The sequence below is a fragment of the Hyla sarda genome, chromosome 9 (assembly GCF_029499605.1).
Source record: "Hyla sarda isolate aHylSar1 chromosome 9, aHylSar1.hap1, whole genome shotgun sequence".
Taxonomy (NCBI): Eukaryota; Metazoa; Chordata; class Amphibia; order Anura; family Hylidae; genus Hyla; species Hyla sarda.
Window position 1 is genome coordinate 163,718,933 of NC_079197.1, and position 12,193 is coordinate 163,731,125.

At 46.9% G+C, this 12,193-nt stretch overlaps 1 protein-coding gene across 2 annotated transcripts in view; it reads right to left on the minus strand.

Annotated features, from left to right (window-relative positions):
* Positions 1 to 12,193, minus strand: part of GNL1 (G protein nucleolar 1 (putative)) — a 30,131-nt gene that overhangs the window by 3,009 nt on the left and 14,929 nt on the right. For both annotated transcript variants that reach the window (XM_056538473.1, XM_056538474.1), the window contains exons 8-12: positions 9,013 to 9,108; positions 5,635 to 5,832; positions 4,528 to 4,706; positions 1,849 to 1,999; positions 1,605 to 1,745 (exon numbers count right to left, since the gene is read on the minus strand). In XM_056538473.1, the coding sequence (XP_056394448.1) occupies positions 1,605 to 1,745; positions 1,849 to 1,999; positions 4,528 to 4,706; positions 5,635 to 5,832; positions 9,013 to 9,108 (765 nt within the window). The remainder of the gene's footprint in view (positions 1 to 1,604; positions 1,746 to 1,848; positions 2,000 to 4,527; positions 4,707 to 5,634; positions 5,833 to 9,012; positions 9,109 to 12,193) is intronic.

Consider the following 12,193-nt stretch of genomic DNA (forward strand, 5'->3'; position numbering starts at 1 on the left):
GTGAAGGCCATGGCAAAATCTTCAGTTTACGCCTCTTGATGTAATCCCCCGTGGATTTCGAGGTGTGTTTAGGATCATTATCCATTTGTAGAAGCCATCCTCTCTTCAACTTCAGCTTTTTCACAGATGGCATCAAGTTAGCATCCAAAATTTGCTGAAATTTCATTGAATCCATTTTTCTTTCTATTCGTGAGATGTTCCATGTGCCACTTGGTGCAATACAACCACAAAGCCTGATTGATCCACCCCAATGCTTAACAGTTGGACAGAGGTTCTTTTCATTAAATTGTTCCCTTTCTTCTCCAAACGTACCTTTGCTCATTCTGGCCAAAAAGTTAAATTTTAACCTCATCGGTCCACAGAACTTGTTTCCAAAATGCATCAGGCTTGTCTATATGTTCATTTGCAAAGTTCAAACGCTGATTTTTGTGGTGAGGACGTAGAAGAGGTTTTCTTCTGATGACTCTTCCATGAAGACCATATTTGTACAAGTATCTCTTTATAGTGGAATAGTGTACCACAACTCCAGTGTCTGCCAGATCTTTCTGGAGGGATTGTGCAGTCAAACGTGGGTTTTTAATTGTTTTTCTCACAATCCTGCGAGCTGTTCTGTCTGATATTTTTCTTGGTCTTCCAGATCTTTCTTTAACTTCCACTGTTCCTGATGACTGCCATTTCTTAATTACATTCCGAACAGAGGATATTGACATCTGAAAGCATTTTGCTATCTTCTTATAGCCTTCTCCAGCTTTGTGAGCGTCAACTATTTTCAGTTTCAGATTTCTAGACAACTGCTTAGAAGAACCCATGGTGCTGATAGTTGGGGCAAGGTCAGATGAGTCTGGGCATTTAAAACCTTTGAGATTGACATCACCTGGTCTTCCCAGATGATCATTGAGAATAATCCATGACACTAGCAGGTCTCAGCTTTGAAAAGGGGGCAGTGCATGCTATAAATTCTGCAGGGTGCCCAAACTTTAGCAGACGCCATTTTTTTGTTTTCTGTTATTTTGAAAGTGTAAATGATGGAAATAAAATCTAACTTTTGTTGACATATTATAAGAATGTCTAATCTGTAATTTGATGCCTTTTGGAGATTTTTCCATCTTTCCTTGGCTTCTTTATGCACATTAATACAAATGTTTACCTGGGGTGCCCAAACTTTTGATCCCCACTGTATATACATACATAACTTATCCTGTACTGATCCTGAGTTATATCCTGTATTATACTCCAGAGCTGCACTCACTATTCTGCTGGTGGGGTCACTGTGTACATACATTACATTACTTATCCTGTACTGATCCTGAGTTATATCCTGTATTATAACCCAGAGCTGTACTCACTATTCTGCTGGTGAGGTCACTGTGTACATACATTACATTACTTATCCTGTACTGATCCTGAGTTATATTCTGTATTATACTCCAGAGCTGCACTCACTATTCTGCTGGTGGGGTCACTGTGTACATACATTACATTACTTATCCTGTACTGATCCTGAGTTATATCCTGTATTATACTCCAGAGCTGCACTCACTATTCTGCTGGTGCAATCACTGTGTACATACGTGACTTCTCCTATAGTAGGGTTAGACACATACCTTTCTGACAGGAGTAACCCGGTGGTCTCATATATAAGCATAGACGTCCATCTACAGCAAGGCGCAGCAGGCTGTTGGCACCCCTGTATGTGTCGTTGCGTGAGGCTTTCGCAGTTTTGTAGCCACGCTTATTTGCCCAGGCTGAGTGTGGAAGAAGAAAAAGAGAGGTCGTATCACAACAGTCTATGAGAGAGTCCGCAGGGTATCAGGATGTGAGATACATTCAGTCTAGATATTTAGTTACCTTCACAGATGCTCCATGCAGTCCAGCCCTGATCTTGTCCATCTGGATGGTCCAGTTTAAGAAGTTTAGGAACTGGTATTCGACAGGACAAATATCCTACCGCAGTATAAGGCTCCTGGATCTGAGCGACAGGGTAGATTCCTGCAAGCAGCTGTAATAGAGAGAGAATATGTGAGAGCTGCACTCACCCCGGTCTCTGCAGAGATCATACAGTAACATTATGCACTGTGTCAGGTCTAATGTAGGTTGGACAGGACAATGGGATCCTCTCCATTATGTCTGTGTTATGTACTGCCTTACCCCTTTTAGGGATACTTCCCTTTAGAGTCCCCCGCTAGGACAAAGAGAACAGGGCCCCTCTAAACCCCTGGTTGAATAGAGTGTAGCATTTGTCTATCTTTGTCAGGAGATTTAAAAAATCAGCAGAGTGAATGTCTGACCACCATTCCATTCAACCAGAGGAACATTGCTTCTGGCTATTGTTGGTGGGTGATGAGTGTTGTTGATAGTGTTGTTAATGCACTCCCACCTGTGCTGTAAGTGCCTTAAAGGCGTACTCTGCTGCTCAGCATTTGGAACAAACTTTTCCGAACGCTGGAGCCAGCGCCGGGAGCTCGTGACGTCATAGTCCAGCCCCCATGACGCCACGCCCCTTCCCATAGACTTGCATTGAGGAGGTGGGGCGTGACAGCTGAGCAGCGGAGTACCCCTTTAAAGGGCCTAGTATGATCAGAGGAGTTCAGCCATCATCTTGGGTCTAGGACATTTAAACCATGAGTGACGAATGGGTCGACTACCTGTCAGGGACTGTGTTCTTGCTGATGCTTAATACACTTGTACATTGTAGCCCTGTATATCATTACTCTGTAATATCACACACTGGATGGTGACACCAATCGGGGGCGGTGTCTGTATTCAGCTGACAATGTATATGTCCCCTGATGACACCATAAAAGTGTTGAAGAAACACGTAGAGTCTTAAAATTGTTTAAATATTCTAATATTTAGGTGGCTGTTCTAGGAGCTTCCTCATGTATTACTGGTTTACATTTGGTTATTTAGAAACATAAAAAAAGTATAGATAGATACCAGGGGGAAGATTTATCAAAACATGTGCAGAGGCAAAGTTGTGCAGTTGCCCATAGCAACCAGCTTACTTCTTACATTCTTAACAAGGCCTCTGAAAAATGAAAGCAGTGATCTGATTGGTTGCTATGGGCAACTTTGCCTCTGAACAGGTTTTGATAAATCCCGCCCCCAGGTGATTATTGTGATAGATAGACACCGACACCTGGGACTGTCTTGTGCCATATATATCTGATGTTAATGTAAATACTTTGGGGGTATTCATCAAGAGTGAAGTTGGTGCCTGTTGTTTTACTAAATTAATTTGTGTGGTGGAAACTGTGTATGTGCACCAAATCTATACCGTTGTGTATGGGATAAATATGGTGCTGATCACATCCCTTATTTCACTACTATATTTTGTATGGTGCCCCTCAGCGACTTTTTGCGCAACTTTTTAACCCGTGAGACAAATGTGCGACTTCTTAATGCTCTCCACCGTCAATCGTTTTTGCAATACAGTTCCCGTATCAGTTTTCAATTTAGAAACCGTACGGAACCGTATGCATTGACTCTCCATTAAAAACCGTATGCCAAACGATGCATCTGGTTGTGTCCGTTTTGCATCTTGTACGGTTTGTAATTTTTTTTTCCCTAGTACCCAAAACAGTCGCCTACCACGGGTTTTAGTCCAGGTGAAAAACCGTATAAGTTTATTTTATTTTTATTTTTTTTTTAACATGGGAGTCAATGGGAACCGTACAGAACCGTATGTGCGTACTGTTCCATCCGGTTTTTGACTTTGCAACGTTTTTTTTCTTGGAACTTCAATCAAACAAGTGAAACTTTATTTATAATGGAGTGAAAAGTTAAAAATGTATACGTTTTTTTCTTAAAAAACGGATGCAACCGGACATTTTTCAAACCGTATACGGGTTAAAATTTGTACATAAATTTTGATACAATTTGGTACGGTTTTGTGGAATCCGTTTTTCCTCAAAAACCTGATACGGGAACTGTATTGCAAAAACATGGTGTGAATGCAGCCTAAGCAAAGTCAGGGCTGGTGTAGATTTGCGCCTCAATAGACGCAGTTGCGCCAAAAGATGAGACAAACGGAAAAGTCGCACATCATAAATTCCTGACCACTGCAGGATGTCAACTGAAAGCACCACTTGCTATGTTCTTTTTAAAAGGGGTACTACGCTAACGTCACGCCCCCCACCCCATCAATGCAAGTCTATGGGAGGGGGCGTGACGCCCCCTCCCATAGACTTGCATTGAGGGGGTGGGGCCTGACGTCATGAGGGGGCGGGGCTATGACGTCACGAGCTCCCGGCGCCGGTTCCAGCCTTCAGAACAGTTTGTTCCAAACGCTGAGTAGCGGAGTACCCCTTTAAGAAAGTCTTCTAAAGCAAAAGTCGCAATGATAAGTCCCTAACAATGAGGACTTCCCTCCCTTTGTTTCTTTTTGTTTGTCCCCCAGAGGGGTGTCTATACCTGGATTTTGTCAGTTTTCTGTACTCTTAATTATAATCTAGTAAAAATAATGTTTTAGCAGCGTTTCTGTGACATTATGATCAGTGAATATTACCTACTCATACAGATATTCACCTGCTGTTGCTTATCTATAAGTGAAGGGAAGATGAGGCCGGGGCAGTCACAGAGGCGCACTGTGGGGGTGAGGAAATACGTCTGGAAGTATTTGGTATGACCCGGGGTCCGGGAGACACTGACAATCTTCCTTCCTACAAGGCCATTGATCAGTGAAGACTTCCCTACATTTGGGAATCCTGGAGAAGAGAAGGAGGCTTAGTTAGGTGCAGATTAGATACTTGTTATTATCATCACATTACATTTGATGTTATAACCTTCATATTTTAGGCTTAGGGTCTAAAGAGGAGGCTCCTGTCCCGGCAGCTAAAGAGGAGGCTCCCGTCCCGGCAGCTAAAGAGGAGGCTCCCGTCCCGGCAGCTAAAGAGGAGGCTCCCGTCCCGGCAGCTAAAGAGGAGGCTCCCGTCCCGGCAGCTAAAGAGGAGGCTCCCGTCCCGGCAGCTAAAGAGGAGGCTCCCGTCCCGGCAGCTAAAGAGGAGGCTCCCGTCCCGGCAGCTAAAGAGGACGCTCCCGTCCCGGCAGCTAAAGAGGACGCTCCCGTCCCGGCAGCTAAAGAGGACGCTCCCGTCCCGGCAGCTAAAGAGGACGCTCCCGTCCCGGCAGCTAAAGAGGACGCTCCCGTCCCGGCAGCTAAAGAGGACGCTCCCGTCCCGGCAGCTAAAGAGGACGCGCTCGTCCCGGCAGCTATAGAGGACGCTCTCGCCCCGGCAGCTATAGAGGACGCTCTCGCCCCGGCAGCTAAAGAGGACGCTCTCGCCCCGGCAGCTAAAGAGGACGCTCTCGCCCCGGCAGCTAAAGAGGACGCTCTCGTCCCGGCAGCTAAAGAGGACGCTCTCGTCCCGGCAGCTAAAGAGGACGCTCTCGTCCCGGCAGCTAAAGAGGACGCTCTCGTCCCGGCAGCTAAAAAGAGGACGTCTCCTCACTGCAGCCCCTTTTATATAGAAGCTAGCCCAGCCATCATCTGATCATTCTGGGTGTGACTTCAGAGACCCCCCCCAGCAGTCAAGACGTGCCCACCATTCAAATGACTTGCCAATCATGTAATTCTAGGACAGGCCGGATGATTCAAAGTACCTATACTTTCTCCAATCCAAATAACTATCTCACCTAAGCAGCCAATGCTCAGCACCCCATCTTTATAGCGTTCTCTGCTGGGTGTCCCTAGTTCTGCATCCGTGACCTGCTGGGCGACCACAACATCCGTCTCATCAGCCTCCTTCTCCTCTTCGTCGTCTTCCCTTCCTCTAGCGCTGAGCAGGGCAGCAGAGTCTCTCTCAATCTTTTCTCTCCAGGACGTCAGATTAACTGAAGGGAACATGAAGGGATGTAAATGTACAGGAAGGCGGTGGTGAGGAGCTAAAGGAACAGACTAACAACCTGAGAGACGTATGGTGCTAACTGTTTCCAACTTTTTGCCAGTTGTCTTCCACATATTATTATGAGGTGGTTCATGGCCTTTATTTTAAAATACTGATATAGAAATTCTAACACTAATCTCTAATGTATATGTCTTTAAAGAAAAATGTTTTTTACTTTATATTTGACAGTATAATTCTGGCCACTAGATGTCCCCATACAGGCTCATTTGATATTCAGTTTCTAGTCAAGTCATCCCTGCACTCACAACAGGAGCTGAGAGACACAGAGGCAGGAAATTAAAGGGGTACTTTAGTGGAACACAAATTTTTTTTTTCTTTAATCAACTGATGCCAGAAAGTTAAACAGATTTGCAAATTACTTCTATTTAAAAATCTTAACCCTTCCAGTACTTATCAGGAAGGTCTTTTCTTTTTGAATTTTTTTTCTGTCTGACCACAGTGCTCTTTGCTGACACCTCTGTCCATGTCAGGAACTGTCTAGAGCAGGAGAGGTTTGCTATGGGGATTTGTTCCTGCTATGGACAGTTCCTGATATGGACAGAGGTGTCAGCAGAGAGCACTGTGCTCAGACAGAAAATAAATAAAAAAAAAAAAGAAAATAACTTCCTGTGGCACATACAGCAGCTGATAAGTACTGGAAGGATTAAAGGGGTATTCCGGGCAAAAACATTTGGTGTCTGATCGCGGGGGGCCCACCGCTGAGACCCCCCCACGATCTCTCTGTAGCACCTGCATTCTATGCGGGGACTGCATCTCTAGTTTTGGAAACCTCCGGGTTTCCGGGACTGGGGACGTGAGATCACGCCACGCCCCCTCCATTCATGTCTATGGGAGGGGGCATGACGGCCGTCATGCCCCCTCCCATAGACATGAATGGAGGGGGCGTGGCGTCACGTCCCCAGTCCCGGAAACCTGGAGGTTTCCGAAACTGGAGATTCAGCACCTAGAATGCAGGTGCTACAGGGAGATCGCGGGGGGTCTCAGCAGCGGGCCCCCCGCGATCAGACACCTTATCCCCTATCCTTTGGATAGGGGATAAAATATTTTTGCCCTGAATACCCCTTTAAGATTTTAACCCCTTAAGGACTCAGCCAATTTGTACGTTTTCGTTTTTTCCTCCTCGCCTTCTAAAAATCACAACTCTTTTTTCATCCAAAGAACAATATGAGGGCTTGTTTTTTGCACGACCAGTTGTCCTTTGTAATGACATCACTCATTTCACCATAAAATGCTAACTGTGTGGGGAAATTGAAAAAGAAAACCGCAATTTTGCTAATTTTTTAAGCTTTCTTTTTCACGCCGTACACTTTATGGTGTGGGTCAATACAATTACAACGATACCCATGAATACATACTTTTCTATTATTGTACCGCAAAAAAAATAAAATAAAAATAAAAAAAATCGCAAACTTTTTAACCAAATTAGTACGTTTAAAATCCCTCTATTTTGCTGACCTATAACTTTTCGTATAAGCGGCAGTATGAGGGCTCATTTTTTGCCCATTGATCTGTACTTTTTATTGATACGACATTTGCATATGTAAAACTTTTTTAAATAAAATGTTATAAAAAAGCAGCAATTTTTAAATTTTTTTTTACGTTCACGCTGTTCACCGTACGGGATAATTAACATTATATTTTAATAGTTCAGATATTTACGCATACGGCAATACCAAATATGTTTATAAAAAATTATTTTTTGAATTTTTACACTTTTGGGGGGGGGGAAATGGACAATTTACATTTTTATTGGGGGAGGGACTATTTTTTTTTCTTTACACATTAATAGTCCCCATAGGGGACTATCTATAACAATCCTTTGATTGCTAATACTGTTCAGTGCTATGCATAGGACATAGCACTGGTCAGTGTTATCGGTGATCTACTGCTATGGTCTGCTCGATCTCAGACCAGAGCAGGAGACGCCGGGAGACGGACAGAGGCAGGTGAGGGGACCTCCGTCCGCGATCCCCACGGCAGCGCTGCGGGCGATCCGATCATCCACATTAAGTGCCGCACTGCCGCAGATGCCGTGATCTGTATTCATCACGGCATCTGAGGGGTTAATGGGGGACATACACGCGATCGTGGATGTCGGCCATTACCGGCAGGTCCCTGGCTGCTATCAGCAGCTGGGACCTGCCGCGCATGACGCGAGCATCACTCAGATGCTTGCAGTCATGTACAGGACATAAATGTACATCCTGGTGCGTTAAGTACCACCTCACGTGGACGTACATTTAAGGCCTGCATCGTTAAGGGGTTAAATAGAATTTACAAGTCTGTTTTAACTCTCTGGCACTGGTTGATTAAAAAAATAATAATAATTTTCCACCGGAGTACCCCTTTAAAGCTGACAAAGCTTGCTCAGGGACACACCCCCTGCTAGGGAGAGGAATATAGGAGACCTGAGCAGCACAGCCAAGATGTAATCTGGTCAACACATAAAAATGACATGAACAGGATGCTTATTGCATTGTAACATTTGTTGTTGTTTTTTTGTTTTTTTTGGTCACAGGTACGCTTTGAAAGATTCCTTAAAAAAGCACTACTGGAATTTATTTATTTATTATATATTGCAGCAGAAGCTATTGATGGTAACAAAAAAGTGGACTGTTTCTTTAAAGGGGTAGTCCAGTGGTGAAAAACGTATCCCCTATCCTAAGGATAGGGGATAAGTTTGAGATTGCGGGGGGTCCGACCGCTGGGGCCCCCTGCGATCTCTCTGTACGGGGGCCAAGCTCTCCGGCCAGATAGCGGGTGTTGACCTCCCCACGAAGCGGCGGCCGACACGCCCCCTCAATACATCTCTATGGCAGAGCCGGAGATTGCCGAAGGCAGCGCTTCGGCTCTGCCATAGAGTTGTATTGAGGGGGCGTGTCGGCCGCCGCTTCGTGAGGAGGTCGACACGCCCCCTTCCCACGGGCTGTCGGGGCTCCGTACAGGAGATCGCAGGGGGACCCAGCGGTTGGACCCCCCGCGATCTCAAACTTATCCCCTATCCTTAGGATAGGGGATAAGTTGTTCACCACTGGGTTCACCACTGGACTGCTCCTTTAAGACCTCAATAAAAAAATTGAAAACCAAATCATAAAGAGGACAATACCCTTTCCAGCAGTGATGATCTCACAAGCTCGGAGGAGCTGATTGGGGCCCAGGGCTGCGTTCCACACCCGGCGCGTCTTCCTGCGCTTCTTAAACACTAAAAATTAGACAAAAATATATCTGTGTAAGACACATGGGCACAATCTCAAAAATAAATGGAGGTGGCAGGAAATAAACCTAAAGTATTTTAATGCTGAAAAAAAAAATACAAGAAAGTATTATAAGTTCCGTAATTATTTCTTCTTCACTCCTGTGCTTTGGCTTGTGGTAAAAAGTAGATTTTTTTTTATACTTCCTGTAAAATCTCTTTCTTGGAGGATCCATTGGGAGACACAGAAACCGTGGGTATATCTTTCTGCCACTAGGTATTAACAAAAAAAGAAGTCGGCCTCTCCTGGCAGGATATACCCGCTCTCTGACTCTGAGCTAATCAGTTTAGTCCCAAAGCAGGAGGAGGAAACCGACAAATCACTACAGAGAGTCCGAAGACGACCCAGACAAAAAAATAAAATCAACTGAACAAGTCCACAGACAGGAAATCGACTCTCAGGTCAACAAAACTAATAACCAAAGGGTGGGTGCTGTGTCCCCCAATGGATCCTCCGAGAAAGATTTTAAAGTATAAAAAAAAATATCTACTTTATTCGTTTGGCTCCATTGGGGGACACAGGACCAGTGGGACGAACCAAAGCCGTCCCCGGGGTGGGAAACCAGAAACCAGCTAGAGAATCAGGTGGATGGCAATGCCGCCGCCTGCAACACTTTATGCCCAAAACCTGTGTCATCAGACGCGGAAGTGTGCACCTGGTAGAATTTGGTGAACGTGTGCACGGATGACCAAGTGGCCACCTTACACACCTGCAGGGCCGAAGCCCTGTTGAATACTGCCCAGGAGGCCCCAACAAAGCGGGTGGAGTGTGCCGTAACCCGGAAAGATGGAGCCTTCCCCTTAGAGCGATAGGCCTCTGATATGGCAGACCGGATCCACCAGATATGGTTCCCTTAGAAGCTGGAAGCCCCTTGCGCCGGCCTTCTGGAATGATGAACAGTGAATCAGAGTTCCAAAAAGAAGAAGAGGTGGCCGACAGATAAGCCACTGATCACGTCCAAGTTGTGAAGAAAGAGCGCTCCTTAGGGTGAGACGGAGCCGGGCAGAAGGAGGGAAGAACGATATCCTCGTTCAGATGAAGAGAGGAGGCCACCTTCGACAGAAAATATGGCACTGGCCGAAGCACAGCCTTGTCCTGGTGAAGGACAAGAAAGGGGGGGTCTGCAAGAGAGAGACACCAATTCCGACACACGCCAGATGGAGGTCACAGCAATGAGAAAAAGACACCTCTCTCCGTTTCCTTTCTTGGAAGATCTCCTGAAGAGGTTATATGGGGCACCTTGCAAAGCGCTGGGGACCAAATTCAGGTCCCAGGGCAGAGTTTGAGACCTGTAAGGAGGAGCCTCATGTGCCACACCCTGAAGGAAGGTGCGAACATGAGGATCAGAAGCCAGGGGGCACTGAAAAAGAATGGAAAACGCAGACACCTACCCCTTGAGGGAACTAAGTGCCAAGCGCGTTTCCAGCCCCAACTGGGAGACAGGGATGGGGTCTCACACCACCGAAAATAGGCCTGCCAGGTCCCGAGATAGATCATGTCAAAGGACGGATTAGGCGGCCGAAGCATGGTGCGAATGAGCCGGAGAGAGAAACAGCGAGCCTTCAGCACCGCGGTTTCAACAGCCATGTCGTCAAACGTAGCAGCAGTGAATTGGGGTGGCAGAGAGGACCTTGAAAAAGAAGGTGGGGGCCGATCCGGGAGCTGCATGGGGACATCCACCACGAGACGAACCACACCGGCAAACCACGGGCGCCGTGGCCAATCCAGCGCTACCAGAATTGCTGGGACGCCGTCCACCTTGAGCATCCATACTACCCCGGGCATAAGGGGGAAGAGGTAAGGAAGGGCAAACTGTGACTAGGGAACGACCAACGCGTCCAGAACCAGAGGATTGCAGGACTTTGCCACGAAGGCGGGAACCTGCCGATTTAGGCGGAACGCAAAAAGGTCAACGTTTGAAAATTGCCACGAACACCTCTGGGTGGAGAGACCACTCCCAGGGGTCAGGCGAAGAGCGACTCAGAAAGTCCACCTCACAATTGTCCACCCCGGAATGTGGATAGCCGATATGGAGGGAACCTGGTGTTCCGCCCAGACAACAATCCTTGTCACCTCCGCCATTGCAGCGGGCTGCGAGTGCCCCCTTGGCGATTGATATAAGCAACAGCCGTGTTGTTGTCTGTTTGGACCCGAGCCGGACGACCCCGGAACAACAACTCCCAGTGGAGAAGACGAAGAAAGATGGCCCGAAGCTCCAGGATGTTGATGGGGAAGACAGGCTTCCTGGGGGGGGGACCAGGAGTGGAGAGCAAAGCCACCAAATAACTGGCGAGCCGTGGGGGCAGACTGATCAGGTGGTGGAGGGATCGAGTAGACTAGTCCCACAGAGACAGGATGGCCCACTGAAGAGGGCGGCACCAGAACTGAGCAAAAGGAACAGCTTCCATGGCCACCACCATTCTGCCCAACACTTCCATGCACAAACGGATGGTCACCGGTTCCAGGCTGCACAATAGGCGGATCCCGGACAGAGAGCACTCTGCTTGTCCGGTGGAAGCAGAACCTGAGCCTTTTTGGTGTCAAAGCGAAGCCCCAGGAAAAGCAGAGACTGTGTGGGAGAGAGGTTGGATTTCTCCCAGTTGATCAACCACCCGAAGCTGGTCAGGGTCTAAAGAGTGATGTGGAGACTCTACTGATTTTGAGCAAAGGATGGAGCTTTGATCAACAGGTTGTCCAGATACGGAAGCACCGACAACCCCCCCCCCCCCGAGAGGATGGTGATCACCACCGCCATGGCCTTGGCAGGGCCACAAACTGAAAATAACCTCCTAGAATGGCAAACTGCAGAAATCGTTGGTGTGCCGGAAAAATAGTGGTGTGGAAGTATGCATCCTGGATGTCCATCGAAGATAAGAATTCACCCTGGTCCATGAATGCAACAACGGACTGGAGAGATTCCATTCGGAAGTGCCGCAGGCGCAAATGCCGATTGAGGAGCTTCAGATCGAGAATCTGACAGACCGTTCCTTTTTTTGGGGGGAATGTCGAACAGGACCAAATAAGACCGGAAAA